The following is a 22,452-nucleotide window of genomic DNA, read 5'->3' as shown; positions in this document are numbered from 1 at the left end:
AATAATAATATGGTAGGGCATTAGACTATGACTATGGTAGGATTAGAGTGTGAGCTGCTCTGAGGACAGTCAGTGACATGACTATGTACTCTGTAATGTGCTGCAGAAGATGTCAGTGCTATATAAATACATAATAATAATATGGTAGGAGATTACACTATGACTATGGTAGGATTAGAGTGTGAGCTCCTCTGAGGACAGTCAGTGACATGACTATGTACTCTGTACAGCGCTGCAGAAGATGTCAGTGTTATATAAATACATAATAATAATATGGTAGGACATTAGGCTGTGACTGTGGTAGGATTAGAGTGTGAGCTCCTCTGAGGACAGTCAGTGACAAGACTATGTACTCTGTAATGTGCTGCAGAAGATGTCAGTGCTATATAAATACATAATAATAATATGGTAGGACATTAGACTATGACTATGGTAGGATTAGAGTGTGAGCCCCTCTGAGGACAGTCAGTGACATGACTATGTACTCTGTAATGTGCGGCAGAAGATGTCAGCGCTATATAAATACATAATAGTAATAATATGGGAGGACATTAGACTATGACTATGGTAGGATTAGAGTGTGAGCTCCTCTGAGGATAGTCAGTGACATGACTATGTACTCTGTAATGTGCTTCAGAAGATGTCAGTGCTATATAAATACATAATAATAATATGGTAGGACATTACACTATGACTATGGTAGGATTAGATTGTGAGCTCCTCTGAGGACAGTCAGTGACATAACTATGTACTCTGTACAGTGCTGCAGAAGATGTCAGTGCTATATAAATACATAATAATAATATGGTAGCACATTACACTATGGCTATGGTAGGATTAGATTGTGAGCTCCTGAGGACAGTCAGTGACATGACTATGTACTCTGTACAGTGCTGCAGAAGATGTCAGTGCTATATAAATACATAATAATAATATGGTAGGACATTAGACTATGACTATGGTAGGATTAGAGTGTGAGCTCCTCTGAGGACAGTCAGTGACATGACTATGTACTCTGTAATGTGCTGCAGAAGATGTCAGTGCTATATAAATACATAATAATAATATGGTAGGACATTACACTATGACTATGGTAGGATTAGATTGTGAGCTCCTCTGAGGACAGTCAGTGACATAACTATGTACTCTGTAATGTGCTGCAGGAGATGTCGGTGCTATATAAATACATAATAATAATATGGTAGGACATTAAACTATGACTATGGTAGGATTAGATTGTGAGCTCCTCTGAGGACAGTCAGTGACATGACTGTGTATTGTGTAATGTGCTGCAGAAGATGTCAGTGCTATATAAATACATATTAATAATATGGTAGGACATTAGACTATGACTATGGTAGGATTAGATTGTGAGCTCCTCTGGGGACAGTCAGTGACATGACTATGTACTCTGTAATGTGCTGCAGAAGATGTCAGTGCTATATAAATACATAATAATAATAATATGGTACAGTATCCTTGGCGCTCGGATACTCGGAGTGTATACCCTGTAGGCACTTTTTGTTGACCTGAGGAAGCGGCTATCGGCTGTGAAACGCGTTGTCAAGTGCACCAATACAAACCAATCTTTTAATCCTGAACTTTTACTTGTGTTTATACCCTACCATACAACATCAAGGTAGGACGACTTTATCTTCCTATATTCGAAGTGATACAGATAAAGATATAATATAACACCATTACCGTAGGGTCATAACCTAGACCGGGCGCCTCCAATCTGTGTAAATATAGTTGACATCCTTTATATATTAAGGGTGATTTTAGTCGAGGGTCCTCGATGGACAAATCTTTTTTCTGGAGCAGCGACCGTCTAAGAACTAAAAGGCCGAGTGGGGACAGTATTTTCCCACCTGCTACTGTGAGTGGTTGCCTCTGTTGTAACCCACCTTTGTGAGTATATTTTCACATGTTTTTGAATATACTCCGTTCTACTAACAATATTGCACCAGATTGGGCTCCCGGACGGTTTTCTGTGTTTTCTCGTTTTCTCTTCCCTACTACTCTACAATTATACTTTCATTGCATTGCAAATATCTGCTCCCAGCCCATGTGCAGACACACCTCATTACACCTGTGAAAGGGGTGGGGCTACACAAGTGAGCTGCTTTGAGTAGTGACTGCTGAAGTCTGATATGTAAATAGCTGTCCTGCACAGATTGGTCCTTATTAATGATGGAGGCGGAGTTACACTTATGGGGGTGGGGTTTCAGGTACAAACAATAGGCGAGACTGAGCCACGTGCAATCCCCTAAAAGCCAAGTAAAATCCAACACCAGCCAAGTCGGCCATTGTGCAAACTCTGACCAGCCAGGAGCAATCCCTGACTAACCAAGCAAGTCATGCGCAATCCCCAACCAGACACGCGCAATCTCCAACCAGCCACGCGCAATCGCCAACCAGCCACGCGCAATCGCCAACCAGACACACGCAATCGCCAACCAGACACGCGCAATCGCCAACCAGACACGCGCAATCCCAATGGGCTCTTAATGGCAGCAGAATACCGACCAGCCATATGCAATCCCCAACTAGCCAAGCAAGCCATGCGCAAAGCCCGACCAACCATGCACAAGCCCTGACTAGCCAAGACAGTGTTCTCCCCAGAATTTTTTTCCAGCCGGGAGACATGAAATAGTAGCCGGGTGGGGCAATATTAGAGAATGCAGGGACGTTCTGCTTACAGCATAGGAGGAGGTGAGCTGATGACAGCCGGGTGGTCACCAAATCTAGCCGGGTGGAGCACCCGGCTAAAAGAGCCTTGGGAGAACACTGCAAGCAAACCATGAACAATCTCTGACCAGCCATGTAAAATCCAATACCAACCATGCCTGACCAGCCATGTAAAAACCATGACCAGCTACGTGTAACTCCTGGCCAGCCATGCACAATCCCTGACTACCAGCCAGCCAAGCCTCAACCAGCCATATGTAGCCCCTCACCAGCCATGCACAATCCCTGACTAGCCACTTGCAATCCCTGACCTTCAGCTGACCAGCCATGCGCAATCCCTGACCTCCAGCTGACCAGCCACTTGCAATCCCTGACCTACAGCTGACCAGCCATGCGTAATCCCTGACCTACAGCTGACTAGCCATGCGTAATCCCTGACCTACAGCTGACTAGCCACGCGCAATCCCTGACCTACAGCTGACTAGCCACGCGCAATCCCTGACCTCCAGCTGACCAGCCATGTGCAATCCCTGACCTCCAGCTGACCAGCCATGTGCAATCCCTGACCCCCAGCTGACCAGCCATGTGCAATCCCTGACCTCCAGCTGACCAGCCATGCGCAATCCCTGATCCCCAGCTGACCAGCCATGCGCAATCCCTGATCACCAGCTGACTAGCCATGCGCAATCCCTGATCACCAGCTGACCAGCCATGCGCAATCCCTGATCACCAGCTGACCAGCCATGCGCAATCCCTGATCACCAGCTGACCAGCCATGCGCAATCCCTGATCCCCAGCTGACCAGCCATGTGCAATCCCTGATCACCAGCTGACCAGTCATGTGCAATCCCTGATCACCAGCTGACTAGCCATGCGCAATCCCTGATCACCAGCTGACTAGCCATGCGCAATCCCTGATCACCAGCCATGTGCAATCCCTGATCACCAGCTGACCAGCCATGCGCAATCCCTGATCACCAGCTGACCAGTCATGCGCAATCCCTGACCTACAGCTGACCAGCTATGCGCAATCCCTGACCACTCACCTGCACAGAGGGCTGCAGTGCTGGGCAGAGCAAGGAATGAGGGTGGGCCCTGTCTGCTCTGCAGCCCCCCCACTCAGCTGCAGAGGGCTGCAGTGCTGGGCAGAGCAAGGAATGGGGGTGGGCTCTGTCTGCTCTGCAGCCCAACCACTCAGCTGCACAGAGGGCTGCAGTGCTGGGCAGAGCAAGGAATGGGGGTGGGCCCTGTCTGCTCTGCAGCCCCACCACTCACCTGCACGGAGGGCTGCAGTGCTGGGCAGAGAAAGGAATGGGGGTGGGCCCTGTCTGCTCTGCAGCCCCACCACTCAGCTGCAGAGGGCAGCAGTGCTGGGCAGAGCAAGGAATGAGGGTGGGCCCTGTCTGCTCTGCAGCCCCACCACTCACCTGCACAGAGGGCTGCAGTGCTGGGCAGAGCAAGGAATGAGGGTGGGCTCTGTCTGCTTTGCAGCCCCACCACTCACCTGCACAGAGGGCTGCAGTGCTGGGCAGAGCAAGGAATGAGGGTGGGCCCTGTCTGCTCTGCAGCCCCACCACTCACCTGCACGGAGGGCTGCAGTGCTGGGCAGAGAAAGGAATGGGGGTGGGCCCTGTCTGCTCTGCAGCCCCACCACTCAGCTGCAGAGGGCTGCAGTGCTGGGCAGAGCAAGGAATGGGGGTGGGCCCTGTCTGCTCTGCAGCCCCACCACTCAGCTGCAGAGGGCTGCAGTGCTGGGCAGAGCAAGGAATGGGGGTGGGCCCTGTCTGCTCTGCAGCCCCACCACTCACCTGCACGGAGGGCTGCAGTGCTGGGCAGAGAAAGGAATGGGGGTGGGCCCTGTCTGCTCTGCAGCCCCACCACTCAGCTGCAGAGGGCTGCAGTGCTGGGCAGAGCAAGGAATGGGGGTGGGCCCTGTCTGCTCTGCAGCCCCACCACTCACCTGCACGGAGGGCTGCAGTGCTGGGCAGAGAAAGGAATGGGGGTGGGCCCTGTCTGCTCTGCAGCCCCACCACTCAGCTGCAGAGGGCTGCAGTGCTGGGCAGAGCAAGGAATGGGGGTGGGCTCTGTCTGCTCTGCAGCCCCACCACTCACCTGCACAGAGGGCTGCAGTGCTGGGCAGAGCAAGGAATGAGGGTGGGCCCTGTCTGCTCTGCAGCCCCACCACTCACCTGCACGGAGGGCTGCAGTGCTGGGCAGAGAAAGGAATGGGGGTGGGCCCTGTCTGCTCTGCAGCCCCACCACTCAGCTGCAGAGGGCTGCAGTGCTGGGCAGAGCAAGGAATGAGGGTGGGCCCTGTCTGCTCTGCAGCCCAACCACTCACCTGCACAGAGGGCTGCAGTGCTGGGCAGAGCAAGGAATGAGGGTGGGCCCTGTCTGCTCTGCAGCCCAACCACTCACCTGCACAGAGGGCTGCAGTGCTGGGCAGAGCAAGGAATGAGGGTGGGCTCTGTCTGCTTTGCAGCCCCACCACTCAGCTGCAGAGGGCTGCAGTGCTGGGCAGAGCAAGGAATGAGGGTGGGCTCTGTCTGCTTTGCAGCCCCACCACTCAGCTGCAGAGGGCTGCAGTGCTGGGCAGAGCAAGGAATGGGGGTGGGCCCTGTCTGCTCTGCAGCCCCACCACTCACCTGCACGGAGGGCTGCAGTGCTGGGCAGAGAAAGGAATGGGGGTGGGCCCTGTCTGCTCTGCAGCCCCACCACTCAGATGCAGAGGGCTGCAGTGCTGGGCAGAGCAAGGAATGGGGGTGGGCCCTGTCTGCTCTGCAGCCCCCTAGAGACAGAACAGTCAGCCACCTTACTAGACTCGATAGAGTCTGCAGGGCTCACAAATAACACAAACGGATCATTTCTTCACCAGGACTCTCTAACAGCATAAAAAGTAAAAAAAAGTGCATTCGCCACAAGTCGAGTCACATCACAGTCACTACAACCCAGGATACCACCCGGGCCATCAGCTGTACTGTAATACACACAGCCTGTAAGTGAGAGGGATATGGAGGCTGCCATATTTATTTCCTTTTATACAATACCAGTTGCCTGGCAGCCCTGCGGATCTCTTTGGCTGCAGTAGTATCTGAATCACCCCATAAAAAACAAGCATGCAGCTAATCTTCTCAGATCAAACGATAATGTCAGAAACACCTGATCTGCTGCATGCTTGTTCAGGGGCTATGGCTAATGTATTAGAGGCAGAGGATCAGCAGGAGGGCCTGGCAACTGGCATTGCTTAAAGGGGCACTACAGCGAAAAACTGTAAAATTTAAAATATGTGCAAACATATACACATAAGAAGTACATTTTCTCCAGAGTAAAATGAGCCATAAATTACTTTTCACCTATGTTGCTGTCACTTACAGTATGCAGTAGAAATCTGACAGAAGTGACAGGTTTTGGACTAGTCCATCTCTTCATAGGGGATTCTCAGCAAGGCTTTTATTCTTTATAAATATATTCCTGAAAAAGGATTTAAACAATGACACTGGCCAGCTTCCCTGCTCGCTACACAGTTTTTTGGCAGTTGGACAGAGCAACTGCCATTACTAAGTGCTTTTGAGAATAAATATATCCCTGAGAACCCCCTATAAAGAGATGGACTAGTCCAAAACCTGTCACTTCTGTCAGATTTCTACTACCTCCTGTAAGTGACAGCAACATAGGAGAAAAGTAATTTATGGCTCATTTTACTCTGGAAAACCCGTACTTCTTATTTGTATGTGTTTGCACATATTTTAAATTTTAAAGGAAATAAATATGGAATTTTTCATATCCCTCTCACTTCAGTTACCACTGAGCGATTTTCACCCTTATGGGCCAGAGCGATTCTCACCTGTCAGCGCTCCTCCCATTCATTCGCCAATACTATCTATAGCTTGTTTTTTCACCACCAATTAAGCTTTCTTTAGGTGGTACATTTTGCTAAGAATCATTTCATTCTAAATGCATTTTAACGAGAATAATAAGAAAGGAAAAAAAAGGGGGGGGGGGAAAAATTCTCCATTGTAGTTTTAAGTAAAACATGCTACTCTGGATAAAACCCACACAATTTATTTGCCCATTTGTCCCGGTTATTACAATGTTTAAATTATGTCCCTATCACAATGTATGGAGACAATATTTTATTTGGAAATACAGGTGTATTTTTTCTGTTTTGCGTCCGACACTAATTACAAGCCCTTATTTGCAAAAATAACAGTAATATACCCTCGTGACATACATATTAAAAAAGTTGAGCCCCTAATGTAACTTTTTTTTTTTTTTTTTTTTTTATACAAGTGTTTTTTTGGGGTAACTATGGGAGGGGAGGTAAGGGGTTAATTAATGGGGTATTTTATGTATTTTTACAACTTTATTCTTTCTGTGTACTGCATAGTGGCTGGATAGTGTACTGGTGAAGGGCTCTGCCTTTGACATGGGAGACCAGGGTTGGAATCCTGGCCAGGGTCTGTACCTATTCAGTAAGGAGTTCAAGGCAAGACTCCCTAACACTGCAGGGTGGCCTCCTGAGCGTGTCCCAGGGGCTGCAGCTCGAGCGATTTGAGTCCGTCAGGAGAAAAGCGCTATATAAATGTTGGGATTATTATTACACGTGTTACAGGAAGTAATACCTGTATGTTTTTCTTTCACTTTTGTCACTGACTACCGGCATCTGATTGATGCAGACGATCATTGATCACAAGCACTGTGTTCCCATTCGGTGATCTGTATACTAACGGGCAGCAACGAGAACGGGTGCAGGAGCGCGCACAAACGGCGATCAGGGCGAGGTACGCATATCTACAACCCTGGAGCTAAGATGAAGTCTCCGGGGGGGGGCGTAGTTATACTTTATGAAACATTATCTGGTTAATGGATATAAGAGTGGAATAAAATAACTGCTGATCTATGTGCCTGGGGCTTCCTCCAGCTCCTTGAAGTCTCTGTGTCCCTGACAGCCACTCTTCTGTGGTCCCCCGTGTAGCGGGCGTCAGCTGAGTGCGCATGCACCGCGCTGACATGGCCGGGAGCAAACCTTCCTGGCCCCGAGCGTCAGGTGAGTGCGCATGCACCGTGCTGACATGGCCGGGAGCGAACCTTCCTGGCCCCGAGCGGCAGGTGAGTGCGCATGCACCGTGCTGACATGGCCGGGAGCAAACCTTCCTGGCCCCGAGCGGCAGGTGAGTGCGCATGCACCGTGCTGACATGGCCGGGAGCGAACCTTCCTGGCCCCAAGCGGCAGGTGAGTGCGCATGCACCGTGCTGACATGGCCGGGAGCGAACCTTCCTGGCCCCGAGCGGCAGGTGAGTGCGCATGCACCGTGCTGACATGGCCGGGAGCGAACCTTCCTGGCCCCGAGCGGCAGGTGAGTGCGCATGCACCGTGCTGACATGGCCGGGAGCAAACCTTCCTGGCCCCGAGCGGCAGGTGAGTGCGCATGCACCGTGCTGACATGGCCGGGAGCGAACCTTCCTGGCCCCAAGCGGCAGGTGAGTGCGCATGCACCGTGCTGACATGGCCGGGAGCGAACCTTCCTGGCCCCGAGCGGCAGGTGAGTGCGCATGCACCGTGCTGACATGGCCGGGAGCGAACCTTCCCGGCCCCGAGCGGCAGGTGAGTGCGCATGCACCGTGCTGACATGGCCGGGAGCAAACCTTCCTGGCCCCGAGCGGCAGGTGAGTGCGCATGCACCGCGCTGACATGGCCGGGAGTGAACCTTCCTGGCCCCGAGCGGCAGGTGAGTGCGCATGCACAGTGCTGACATGGCGGGGAGCAAACCTTCCTGGCCACCGAGCGGCAGGTGAGTGCGCATGCACCGTGCTGACATGGCCGGGAGCAAACCTTCCTGGCCCCGAGCGGCAGGTGAGTGCGCATGCACCGTGCTGACATGGCCCGGGAGCAAACCTTCCTGGCCCCGAGCGGCAGGTGAGTGCGCATGCACCGTGCTGACATAGCCGGGAGCGAACCTTCCTGGCCACCGAGCGGCAGGTGAGTGCGCATGCACCGCGCTGACATGGCCGGGAGCAAACCTTCCTGGCCCCGAGCGGCAGGTGAGTGCGCATGCACCGTGCTGACATGGCCGGGAGCGAACCTTCCTGGCCCCGAGCGGCAGGTGAGTGCGCATGCACCGCGCTGACATGGCCGGGAGCGAACCTTCCTGGCCACCGAGCGGCAGGTGAGTGCGCATGCACAGAAGCCGCCAACCTGGCACAGAGGTGACCGCTAAAGCGTGGCTGCCAGCAGGGACACAGACTTCCAGGGGCTGGAGGAAGCCCCAGGTACGTAGAGCAGCAATTACTGGTTTTTATGTCATGTATCCTTTAGAAGAAACCAGAGACAGCAGGAAAAAAAGATTTGATACTTACCCGGGGCTTCCTCCAGCCCCGCCAGCATGTGTGAGCCCCTCGCCGTCCTCCTGCGATCAGCCCCGGTAACTGGTGGTCCGTGCATGTGCAGAAGACCTCGACTGACGCAACTGAGCCAGTTACCGGGCAGATTGCGGCTAAACGGCAGACAGCGGGTTGAGGGGGAGGGACTTACACCTGTTTATGGGGCTGGAGGAAGCCCTGCGTAAGTAGCAAGGCAGGACTGATGAAGTAAGCTTATAAAATGACTTTGAATTTAAAATAAAAGGTAAATGGAAGTTTATTTTAATGCGACATGGTTGGCATACATTTTTCATTACTATTGAGATGCCCTGGGTGCTAAAAATGGTGCTTGGTTCACTTTAACACATCATTTTCATGTTTTTCATGCAGAAAACTGCCCTGAAGACAATGAAGTCCTACGTGTAAAATCCAACAGAACTTGGAGGTGTACAGAAACGCTCAACTGTATGTGCGGGATTATTCTCAGCTGTATGTGCGGGATTATTCTCAGCCGTGTGTGCGGGATTATTCTCAGCTGTATGTGCGGGATTATTCTCAGCTGTGTGTGCAGGATTACTCTCAGCTGTGTGTGCGGGATTATTCTCAGCTGTGTGTGCAGGATTACTCTCAGCTGTGTGTGCGGGATTATTCTCAGCTGTGTGCACGGGATTATTCTCAGCTGTGTGTGCGGGATTACTCTCAGCTGTATGTGCGGGATTATTCTCAGCTGTGTGTGCGGGATTATTCTCAGCTGTGTGTGCGGGATTATTCTCAGCTGTGTGTGCGGGATTACTCTCAGCTGTGTGTGCGGGATTATTCTCAGCTGTGTGTGCGGGATTACTCTCAGCTGTGTGTGCAGGATTACTCTCAGCTGTGTGTGCGGGATTATTCTCAGCTGTGTGCACGGGATTATTCTCAGCTGTGTGTGCGGGATTACTCTCAGCTGTATGTGCGGGATTATTCTCAGCTGTGTGTGCGGGATTATTCTCAGCTGTGTGTGCGGGATTATTCTCAGCTGTGTGTGCGGGATTATTCTCAGCTGTGTGTGCGGGATTACTCTCAGCTGTGTGTGCGGGATTATTCTCAGCTGTGTGTGCGGGATTATTCTCCGCTGTATGTGCGGGATTATTCTCAGCTGTGTGTGCGGGATTACTCTCAGCTGTGTGTGCGGGATTACTCTCAGCTGTGTGTGCAGGATTATTCTCAGCTGTGTGTGCCGGATTATTCTCCGCTGTATGTGCGGGATTATTCTCAGCTGTGTGTGCGGGATTACTCTCAGCTGTGTGTGCGGGATTATTCTCAGCTGTGTGTGCGGGATTATTCTCAGCTGTATGTGCGGGATTATTCTCAGCTGTGTGTGCGGGATTATTCTCAGCTGTATGTGCGGGATTATTCTCAGCTGTGTGTGCGGGATTATTCTCAGCTGTGTGTGCGGGATTATTCTCAGCTGTGTGTGCGGGATTATTCTCAGCTGTGTGTGCAGGATTATTCTCAGCTGTATGTGCGGGATTATTCTCAGCTGTCTGTGCGGGATTATTCTCAGCTGTGTGTGCGGGATTACTCTCAGCTGTGTGTGCGGGATTATTCTCAGCTGTATGTGCGGGATTATTCTCAGCTGTATGTGCGGGATTATTCTCAGCTGTATGTGCGGGATTATTCTCAGCTGTGTGTGCGGGATTATTCTCAGATGTGTGTGCGGGATGTGCGGGATTATTCTCTGCGGGATGTGCGGGATTATTCTCCGCTGTGTGTGCGGGATTACTCTCAACTGTGTGTGCGGGATTATTCTCAGATGTGTGTGCAGGATTATTCTCAGCTGTGTGTGCGGGATTATTCTCCGCTGTATGTGCGGGATTATTCTCAGCTGTGTGTGCGGGATGTGCAGGATTATTCTCAGCTGTACGTGCGGGATTATTCTCCGCTGTGTGTGCGGGATTACTCTCAGCTGTGTGTGCGGGATTATTCTCAGATGTGTGTGCGGGATTATTCTCCGCTGTATGTGCGGGATTATTCTCAGCTGTGTGTGCGGGATGTGCAGGATTATTCTCAGCTGTATGTGCGGGATTATTCTCCGCTGTGTGTGCGGGATTACTCTCAGCTGTGTGTGCGGGATTATTCTCAGCTGTGTGGGCGGGATTATTCTCAGATGTGTGTGCAGGATTATTCTCAGCTGTGTGTGCAGGATTATTCTCAGCTGTGTGTGCGGGATTACTCTCAGCTGTGTGTGCAGGATTATTCTCAGCTGTGTGTGCGGGATTACTCTCAGCTGTGTGTGCGGGATTACTCTCAGCTGTGTGTGCGGGATTACTCTCAGCTGTGTGTGCGGGATTACTCTCAGCTGTGTGTGCGGGATTACTCTCAGCTGTGTGTGCGGGATTACTCTCAGCTGTGTGTGCGGGATTATTCTCAGCTGTGTGTGCGGGATTATTCTCAGCTGTATGTGTGTGCGGGATTATTCTCAGCTGTGTGTGCGGGATTATTCTCAGCTGTGTGTGCGGGATTATTCTCAGCTGTGTGTGCGGTATTATTCTCAGCTGTATGTGCGGTATTATTCTCAGCTGTATGTGCGGGATTACTCTCAGCTGTATGTGCGGGATTATTCTCAGCTGTGTGTGCGGTATTATTCTCAGCTGTGTGTGCGGGATTACTCTCAGCTGTGTGTGCGGGATTATTCTCAGCTGTATGTGCGGTATTATTCTCAGCTGTATGTGCGGGATTACTCTCAGCTGTATGTGCGGGATTATTCTCAGCTGTATGTGCGGGATTATTCTTAGCTGTATGTGCGGGATTACTCTCAGCTGTGTGTGCAGGATTATTCTCAGCTGTATGTGCGGGATTATTCTCAGCTGTGTGTGCGGGATTATTCTCAGCTGTGTGTGCGGGATTATTCTCCGCTGTGTGTGCGGGATTATTCTCAGCTGTGTGTGCGGGATTACTCTCAGCTGTGTGTGCGGGATTACTCTCAGCTGTGTGTGCGGGATTATTCTCAGCTGTATGTGTGTGCGGGATTATTCTCAGCTGTGTGTGCGGGATTATTCTCAGCTGTGTGTGCGGGATTATTCTCAGCTGTGTGTGCGGGATTATTCTCAGCTGTGTGTGCGGTATTATTCTCAGCTGTATGTGCGGTATTATTCTCAGCTGTATGTGCGGGATTACTCAGCTGTATGTGCGGGATTATTCTCAGCTGTGTGTGCGGTATTATTCTCAGCTGTGTGTGCGGGATTACTCTCAGCTGTGTGTGCGGGATTATTCTCAGCTGTGTGTGCGGTATTATTCTCAGCTGTATGTGCGGGATTACTCTCAGCTGTATGTGCGGGATTATTCTCAGCTGTGTGTGCGGGATTATTCTCAGCTGTATGTGCGGTATTATTCTCAGCTGTGTGTGCGGGATTACTCTCAGCTGTGTGTGCGGGATTACTCTCAGCTGTGTGTGCGGGATTACTCTCAGCTGTGTGTGCGGGATTATTCTCAGATGTGTGTGCAGGATTACTCTCAGCTGTGTGTGCGGGATTATTCTCAGCTGTATGTGCAGGATTATTCTCAGCTGTGTGTGCGGGATTACTCTCAGCTGTGTGTGCGGGATTACTCTCAGCTGTATGTGCAGGATTATTCTCCGCTGTGTGTGCGGGATTATTCTCAGCTGTGTGTGCGGGATTACTCTCAGCTGTATGTGCGGGATTACTCTCAGCTGTATGTGCGGGATTATTCTCAGCTGTGTGTGCGGGATTACTCTCAGCTGTGTGTGCCGGATTATTCTCCGCTGTATGTGCGGGATTATTCTCAGCTGTGTGTGCGGGATTACTCTCAGCTGTGTGTGCGGGATTATTCTCAGCTGTATGTGCGGGATTATTCTCAGCTGTGTGTGCGGGATTACTCTCAGCTGTATGTGCGGGATTACTCTCAGCTGTGTGTGCGGGATTACTCTCAGCTGTATGTGCGGGATTACTCTCAGCTGTATATGCGGGATTACTCTCAGCTGTGTGTGCGGGATTACTCTCAGCTGTGTGTGCGGGATTATTCTCAGCTGTATGTGCGGGATTATTCTCAGATGTGTGTGCGGGATTATTCTCAGCTGTATATGCGGGATTATTCTCAGCTGTATGTGCGGGATTATTCTCAGCTGTGTGTGCGGGATTATTCTCAGCTGTATGTGCGGGATTATTCTCAGCTGTATGTGCGGGATTACTCTCAGCTGTGTGTGCAGGATTATTCTCAGCTGTGTGTGCGGGATTATTCTCAGATGTGTGTGCGGGATTACTCTCAGCTGTATATGCGGGATTATTCTCAGCTGTGTGTGCGGGATTACTCTCAGCTGTGTGTGCGGGATTACTCTCAGCTGTGTGTGCGGGATTATTCTCAGCTGTATGTGCGGGATTATTCTCAGATGTGTGTGCGGGATTATTCTCAGCTGTATATGCGGGATTACTCTCAGCTGTGTGTGCGGGATTATTCTCAGCTGTATGTGCGGGATTACTCTCAGCTGTATGTGCGGGATTACTCTCAGCTGTGTGTGCAGGATTATTCTCAGCTGTATGTGCGGGATTACTCTCAGCTGTATGTGCGGGATTACTCTCAGCTGTGTGTGCGGGATTACTCTCAGCTGTATGTGCGGGATTACTCTCAGCTGTATATGCGGGATTACTCTCAGCTGTGTGTGCGGGATTATTCTCAGCTGTATGTGCGGGATTACTCTCAGCTGTATGTGCGGGATTACTCTCAGCTGTGTGTGCAGGATTATTCTCAGCTGTGTGTGCGGGATTATTCTCCGCTGTGTGTGTGCGGGATTATTCTCAGCTGTGTGTGCGGGATTACTCTCAGCTGTGTGTGCCGGATTATTCTCCGCTGTATGTGCGGGATTATTCTCAGCTGTGTGTGCGGGATTACTCTCAGCTGTGTGTGCGGGATTACTCTCAGCTGTGTGTGCGGGATTATTCTCAGCTGTATGTGCGGGATTACTCTCAGCTGTGTGTGCGGGATTATTCTTAGCTGTGTGTGCAGGATTATTCTCAGCTGTGTGTGCAGGATTACTCTCAGCTGTGTGTGCGGGATTATTCTCAGCTGTGTGTGCGGGATTACTCTCAGCTGTATGTGCGGGATTACTCTCAGCTGTGTGTGCGGGATTACTCTCAGCTGTGTGTGCGGGATTACTCTCAGCTGTGTGTGCGGGATTACTCTCAGCTGTGTGTGCGGGATTACTCTCAGCTGTATGTGCGGGATGTGCGGGATTATTCTCAGCTGTATGTGCGGGATTATTCTCAGCTGTGTGTGCGGGATTACTCTCAGCTGTGTGTGCGGGATTATTCTCAGCTGTGTGTGCGGGATTACTCTCAGCTGTGTGTGCGGGATTATTCTCAGCTGTGTGTGCGGGATGTGCGGGATTATTCTCAGCTGTGTGTGCGGAATTATTCTCAGATGTGTGTGCGGGATTATTCTCAGCCGTGTGTGCGGGATTATTCTCAGCCGTGTGTGCGGGATTATTCTCAGCCGTGTGTGCGGGATTATTCTCAGCCGTGTGTGCGGGATTATTCTCAGCCGTGTGTGCGGGATTATTCTCAGCTGTGTGTGCGCGATTATTCTCAGCTGTGTGTGCGCGATTATTCTCAGCTGTGTGTGCGGGATGTGCGGGATTATTCTCAGCTGTGTGTGCGGGATGTGCGGGATTATTCTCAGCTGTGTGTGCGCGATTATTCTCAGCTGTGTGTGCAGGATTATTCTCAGCTGTGTGTGCGGGATTATTCTCAGCTGTGTGTGCGGGATTATTCTCAGCTGTGTGTGCGGGATTACTCTCAGCTGTATGTGCGGGATTATTCTCAGCTGTATGTGCGGGATTACTCTCAGCTGTGTGTGCGGGATTATTCTCAGCTGTGTGTGCGGGATTATTCTCAGCTGTGTGTGCGGGATTACTCTCAGCTGTGTGTGCGGGATTACTCTCAGCTGTGTGTGCGGGATTACTCTCAGCTGTATGTGCGGGATGTGCGGGATTATTCTCAGCTGTATGTGCGGGATTATTCTCAGCTGTGTGTGCGGGATTACTCTCAGCTGTGTGTGCGGGATTATTCTCAGCTGTGTGTGCGGGATTACTCTCAGCTGTGTGTGCGGGATTACTCTCAGCTGTGTGTGCGGGATTATTCTCAGCTGTATGTGCGGGATTACTCTCAGCTGTGTGTGCGGGATTATTCTTAGCTGTGTGTGCAGGATTATTCTCAGCTGTGTGTGCAGGATTACTCTCAGCTGTGTGTGCGGGATTATTCTCAGCTGTGTGTGCGGGATTACTCTCAGCTGTATGTGCGGGATTACTCTCAGCTGTGTGTGCGGGATTACTCTCAGCTGTGTGTGCGGGATTACTCTCAGCTGTGTGTGCGGGATTACTCTCAGCTGTGTGTGCGGGATTACTCTCAGCTGTATGTGCGGGATGTGCGGGATTATTCTCAGCTGTATGTGCGGGATTATTCTCAGCTGTGTGTGCGGGATTACTCTCAGCTGTGTGTGCGGGATTATTCTCAGCTGTGTGTGCGGGATTACTCTCAGCTGTGTGTGCGGGATTATTCTCAGCTGTGTGTGCGGGATGTGCGGGATTATTCTCAGCTGTGTGTGCGGAATTATTCTCAGATGTGTGTGCGGGATTATTCTCAGCCGTGTGTGCGGGATTATTCTCAGCCGTGTGTGCGGGATTATTCTCAGCCGTGTGTGCGGGATTATTCTCAGCTGTGTGTGCGCGATTATTCTCAGCTGTGTGTGCGCGATTATTCTCAGCTGTGTGTGCGGGATGTGCGGGATTATTCTCAGCTGTGTGTGCGGGATGTGCGGGATTATTCTCAGCTGTGTGTGCGCGATTATTCTCAGCTGTGTGTGCAGGATTATTCTCAGCTGTGTGTGCGGGATTATTCTCAGCTGTGTGTGCGGGATTATTCTCAGCTGTGTGTGCGGGATTACTCTCAGCTGTATGTGCGGGATTATTCTCAGCTGTATGTGCGGGATTACTCTCAGCTGTGTGTGCGGGATTATTCTCAGCTGTGTGTGCGGGATTATTCTCAGCTGTGTGTGCGGGATTACTCTCAGCTGTGTGTGCGGGATTATTCTCAGCTGTATGTGCGGTATTATTCTCAGCTGTGTGTGCGGGATTATTCTCAGCTGTGTGTGCGCGATTATTCTCAGCTGTGTGTGCGGGATGTGCGGGATTATTCTCAGCTGTGTGTGCGGGATTATTCTCAGCTGTGTGTGCGGGATTACTCTCAGCTGTGTGTGCGGGATTATTCTCAGCTGTATGTGCGGTATTATTCTCAGCTGTGTGTGCAGGATTACTCTCAGCTGTGTGTGCGGGATTATTCTCAGCTGTGTGTGCGGGATTACTCTCAGCTGTGTGTGCGGGATTATTCTCAGCTGTGTGTGCGGGATTACTCTCAGCTGTGTGTGCGGGATTATTCTCAGCTGTATGTGCGGTATTATTCTCAGCTGTGTGTGCAGGATTACTCTCAGCTGTGTGCACGGGATTATTCTCAGCTGTGTGTGCGGGATTACTCTCAGCTGTGTGTGCGGGATTACTCTCAGCTGTGTGTGCGGGATTATTCTCAGCTGTATGTGCGGTATTATTCTCAGCTGTGTGTGCGCGATTATTCTCAGCTGTGTGTGCGCGATTATTCTCAGCTGTGTGTGCGGGATGTGCGGGATTATTCTCAGCTGTGTGTGCGGGATGTGCGGGATTATTCTCAGCTGTGTGTGCGCGATTATTCTCAGCTGTGTGTGCAGGATTATTCTCAGCTGTGTGTGCGGGATTATTCTCAGCTGTGTGTGCGGGATTATTCTCAGCTGTGTGTGCAGGATTATTCTCAGCTGTGTGTGCGGGATTATTCTCAGCTGTGTGTGCGGGATTACTCTCAGCTGTGTGTGCGGGATTATTCTCAGCTGTGTGTGCGGGATTACTCTCAGCTGTGTGTGCCGGATTATTCTCCGCTGTATGTGCGGGATTATTCTCAGCTGTGTGTGCGGGATTATTCTCAGCTGTGTGGGCGGGATTATTCTCAGCTGTGTGGGCGGGATTATTCTCAGCTGTGTGGGCGGGATTATTCTCAGCTGTGTGTGCGGGATTACTCTCAGCTGTGTGTGCGGGATTATTCTCAGCTGTGTGGGCGGGATTATTCTCAGCTGTGTGGGCGGGATTATTCTCAGCTGTGTGTGCGGGATTATTCTCAGCTGTGTGGGCGGGATTATTCTCAGCTGTGTGTGCGGGATTATTCTTAGCTGTGTGTGCGGGATTATTCTCAGCTGTGTGTGCGGGATTATTCTCAGCTGTGTGTGCGGGATTATTCTCAGCTGTATGTGCGGGATTACTCTCAGCTGTGTGTGCGGGATTACTCTCAGCTGTGTGTGCGGGATTATTCTCAGCTGTATGTGCGGGATTACTCTCAGCTGTGTGTGCGGGATTACTCTCAGCTGTGTGTGCGGGATTATTCTCAGCTGTGTGTGCGGGATTACTCTCAGCTGTGTGTGCGGGATTATTCTTAGCTGTATGTGCGGGATTACTCTCAGCTGTATGTGCGGGATTATTCTCAGCTGTATGTGCGGGATTATTCTCAGCTGTGTGTGCGGGATTATTCTCAGCTGTGTGTGCGGGATTATTCTCAGCTGTGTGTGCGGGATTATTCTCAGCTGTATGTGCGGGATTATTCTCAGCTGTATGTGCGGGATTATTCTCAGCTGTATGTGCGGGATTATTCTCCGCTGTATGTGCGGGATTATTCTCAGCTGTGTGTGCGGGATTACTCTCAGCTGTGTGTGCGGGATTATTCTTAGCTGTATGTGCGGGATTATTCTCAGCTGTGTGTGCGGGATTACTCTCAGCTGTGTGTGCGGGATTATTCTTAGCTGTATGTGCGGGATTATTCTGACATGATTTACTTTCCAGACATCTAAAGCGCGGGTAAGTAGTTCCATAACAGCTGGAGGGCTGAGTTTGCCCATGCCTGACCTAGCCTGATCCCACTCCCTGCAGGTAACCGCAACCCTCACAGCTCTCCATCCACAGGCCAGGAAATGAAGAATGGTGTAATCTGCTAATTACAAGTCTTATTTCCTGGGGTGGGATTTATGCAGCCAGCAGCCTCCGCACAGCTACAGACAACACAACATACACACACAGCAGGATTACACCGCCCTGAAGGTAAACAAGACATAAACAGCAGCCCCAGAACAACCTCTGCTCTATAAACTGCAGATCTCCCAGCTGGATGGGGAGACGAGATCACCGGCGTGCCACAGGGACGGGCCACCACCGCCAGCCTCACGGACGGGCCACCACCGCCAGCCTCGCGGACGGGCCACCACCGCCAGCCTCGCGGACGGGCCACCACCGCCAGCCTCGCGGACGGGCCACCACCGCCAGCCTCGCGGACGGGCCACCACCGCCAGCCTCGCGGACGGGCCACCACCGCCAGCCTCGCGGACGGGCCACCACCGCCAGCCTCGCGGACGGGCCACCACCGCCAGCCTCGCGGACGGGCCACCACCGCCAGCCTCGCGGACGGGCCACCACCGCCAGCCTCGCGGACGGGCCACAACCGCCAGCCTCGCGGACGGGCCACAACCGCCAGCCTCGCGGACGGGCCACCACCGCCAGCCTCACGGACGGGCCACCACCGCCAGCCTCACGGACGGGCCACAACCGCCAGCCTCACGGACGGGACATCACCGGCAGCCACAGGGACGGGACATCACCGGCAGCCACAGGGACGGGACATCACCGGCAGCCACAGGGACATCACCGGCAGCCACAGGGACGGGACATCACCCTCCGGTGCCACATAGACAGGCGATCTGAGGAAACCCGGCGACGCACAAGACATTTTGTATTCTGAGTTTTGACATTTAATTTACACAATAAACTACCAGCAGAAGTGTGAAGTGCCAATTCCCAGATAAAAACGTAATATTTCAGTAAATTTGGGACAAGTTGTACTTGCTGAGGTCTGAGAAGGTATTTTATGAATCAGGTGAGAAAACATTTTCTGCGAAAATAAAGCTCAATGATTCTGACAATCTAGAAACATCCCGGAACAAACAGGAGAAGGAGAGGCTGTTGTGGGAAATTCTGCAGCCGGCAGGTTATGAGGTCACCTAATTCCAGGGAACAACAGTCTCCGGTCCATGATTAGAACTGACAGCCTTGTGCAGCAATTCATTCACCCATCAGTGCCAGCCTTACAAGAGAGGAACGCCAGACAGTGCCAGGGCTGTGGAGACGGTACAAAAATCTTCAGACTCCTCAGTTTATGATACCACGACTCCAACTCTGACCCCTTAGTCTACTTAACAGGGCTGTGGATTTTGTTCAAAAATCATCCGACTCCTCAGTTTATGAAATCAACGACTCCAATTCCAGGTGCCCAAAATTGCTCAGACTCCGAGACTCCAACTCCACAGCCCTGGTCAGTGCCAGGAGCCAATACTGCCACCCTTATCAGTGCCACTGCCAACACTGCCAGTCGCCCATCAGTGCCAACACTGCCAGTCACCCATCAGTGCCAGCAGCCAAAACTGTCAGTCACCCACCAGTACCAGCCTTACAAGAGAGAGGAACGGCAGACATCTGTGCCAGCAGCCAACACTGCCAGTCACACATCAGTGCCAGGTGCCAACACTGCCAGTCACACATCGGTGCCAGCCTTACAATAGAGAGGAACACCAGACATCACTGCCTGCAGCCAATACTGTCAGTCACATATCAGTGCCAGGAGCCAACACTGCCAGTCCCACATCAGTGCCAGGAGCCAACACTGCCAGTCCCACATCAGTGCCAGGAGCCAACACTGCCAGTCCCACATCAGTGCCAGTAGCCAACACTGCCAGTCCCACATCAGTGCCAGTAGCCAACACTGCCAGTCCCACATCAGTGCCAGTAGCCAACACTGCCAGTCACACATCAGTGCCAGAAGCCAACACTGCCAGTCACACATCAGTGCCAGGAGCCAACACTGCCAGTCACACATCAGTGCCAGGAGCCAACACTGCCAGTCACACATCAGTGCTAGGAGCCAACACTGCCAGTCACACATCAGTGCTAGGAGCCAACACTGCCAGCCACACATCAGTGCTAGGAGCCAACACTGCCAGCCATACATCAGTGCTAGGAGCCAACACTGCCAGTCCCACATCAGTGCTAGGAGCCAACACTGCCAGTCACACATCAGTGCTAGGAGCCAACACTGCCAGCCACACATCAGTGCTAGGAGCCAACACTGCCAGCCATACATCAGTGCTAGGAGCCAACACTGCCAGTCCCACATCAGTGCTAGGAGCCAACACTGCCAGTCCCACATCAGTGCTAGGAGCCAACACTGCCAGTCACACATCAGTGCCAGGTGCCAACACTGCCAGTCACACATCAGTGCCAGGAGCCAACACTGCCAGTCACACATCAGTGCCAGGAGCCAACACTGCCAGCCACACATCAGTGCTAGGAGCCAACACTGCCAGTCCCACATCAGTGCTAGGAGCCAACACTGCCAGTCCCACATCAGTGCTAGGAGCCAACACTGCCAGTCACACATCGGTGCCAGCCTTACAATAGAGAGGAACACCAGACATCACTGCCTGCAGCCAATAGTGTCAGTCACATATCAGTGCCAGGAGCCAACACTGCCAGCCACACATCAGTGCCAGGAGCCAACACTGCCAGTCACACATCAGTGCCAGGAGCCAACACTGCCAGTCACACATCAGTGCCAGGAGCCAACACTGCCAGTCACACATCAGTGCCAGGAGCCAACACTGCCAGCCACACATCAGTGCCAGGAGCCAACACTGCCAGCCACACATCAGTGCCAGGAGCCAACACTGTCAGTCACATATCAGTGCCAGAAGCCAACACTGCCAGTCCCACATCAGTGCTAGTCCCCCATCAGTGCCAGTAGCCAACACATCCAAGGTGGGGCTTTGATGGACTCCACACCCCACAGTGCAGACCCATGACAGTTGTTGCCCCACATTCTTCCTACCTTGGGCAGCTCCCGGAGTTGGTTGGAGTCCAGCAGCAATTCCTCCAGGCTGCGGCTGTATCGGTAGATTTCCTCGGGTACGGTGTGGAGGGAACAGTGCCGCCGGTCCACGCTCTCCACATGGCGGTTACAGCGCCACAGCGGCATACACTTCAACATGGCGGCTGAGTGACCCCCCTACTATAGAATATACAGAGCTACCTGGAGCATAACATGGGGACTGGTGAAGGGGATCCTCATCTATACGCCACTGACCCGCCTACCACCTCCTGGGAGGGCAACTATGGGGAGCCTGACCCCTTTACTATGTACTATATACACTGGGTGCTATGGGGGCTCCCACATCCCACCCTGGCCTGAGACCCTCTATAGCTGGACACTGCCCTGCCCTCTGTATACTATGCTGAACACTGCCCTCTGTATACTATGCTCAGCTCTGTGCTCTCCAATCCCTCAGCATAGGATCCCCCTCCTTATATACTATAGTGACCCCTCTCTGCACCCCCCTCAGCCCTGGCAGGAGGAGCCCCCTAACCCTGAGCTCTGTGCTGCTACCTCTCTGTGGAGTATAACCCTCTATGTATGGAGGAGTCCTCTGTCTCTGTGGAGCCCCTGCTGGTTGCTGTGAGGAGAGACCCCTCTCTATATGGAGCCCCTGTGGTCTGAGTGGGGTAACCCCCCTCCTTCTCTCTCTCCCTCTGTGTGACCCCCGGACACCGCTCTCCTCAGTCTCCGGCTCTCTCACACACAGCAGCGGGCGCACAGTGGGCGGGGGAGGGGGTGGAGCCACGCCCGGGGCACGCCGGGAACTCACTGCATCCGGGGAACTCCGTCACGTGACCCCGCCCCTCCTGACCGGCGCGCAGCATGGGCGTCACATAGCCCCGCCCGCCAGGCCTGATCCAACAAGCGCCGAGCCATCGCTCCTCCCATCCCCGCAATACCTGCGCTCCCTCCCATCCCTCACACTCGCCGCCAGGCTCCTCCCCCCTGAGCGCTCCACAGGCTCCTCCCCCCTGAGCGCTCCACTGCCTCTCCTCCTCCGGGGGTGCTGCAGGCAGAGGCAGCTTCTCCTGTTATAATATAATAGGAATCCTTCATAAAGAGAAACTCCAACCAAGAATTGAACTTTATCCCAATCAGTAGCTGATACCCCCTTTTACATGAGAAATCTATTCCTTTTCACAAACAGACCATCAGGGGGCGCTGTATGGCTGATTTTGTACTGAAACCCCTCCCACAAGAAACTGAGTACCGTGGTACTCCTGGCAGTTTCCTCTCCGTGAACCCTGGTGCATTGTGGGAAATAGCTGTTTACAGCTGTTTCCAACTGCCAAAAAAGCATGCAGCAGCTACATCACCTGCCAGCAGTAAACATGTCCCCATGTAATAAATGTCAGAATGTAAATCA

The 22,452-nt window shown here is 52.2% G+C and overlaps 1 protein-coding gene across 13 annotated transcripts in view; it reads right to left on the bottom strand.

Moving 5' to 3' along the window:
- The window catches only part of SCRIB (scribble planar cell polarity protein), a 399,297-nt gene extending 377,434 nt beyond the window's left edge, over nt 1-21,863 (bottom strand). For 7 of the 13 annotated variants that reach the window (XM_068238207.1, XM_068238205.1, XM_068238212.1 and 4 more), the window contains exon 1: nt 21,042-21,862. In XM_068238207.1, coding sequence (XP_068094308.1) covers nt 21,042-21,200 — 159 coding nt within the window. In that variant the 5' untranslated portion in view covers nt 21,201-21,862. Of the gene's footprint in view, nt 1-21,041 lie in introns of all 13 variants that reach the window. The other 6 variants (XM_068238213.1, XM_068238216.1, XM_068238218.1 and 3 more) reach the window with 2 other exon arrangements.
- Between the last annotated feature and the right edge of the window lie 589 nt (nt 21,864-22,452).

This window comes from Hyperolius riggenbachi, chromosome 5 (assembly GCF_040937935.1).
Source record: "Hyperolius riggenbachi isolate aHypRig1 chromosome 5, aHypRig1.pri, whole genome shotgun sequence".
In the NCBI taxonomy this organism is placed as follows: domain Eukaryota; kingdom Metazoa; phylum Chordata; class Amphibia; order Anura; family Hyperoliidae; genus Hyperolius; species Hyperolius riggenbachi.
The sequence above is the reverse complement of the archived record's forward strand: the minus strand, read 5'-3'. Positions and strand labels throughout refer to the sequence as shown.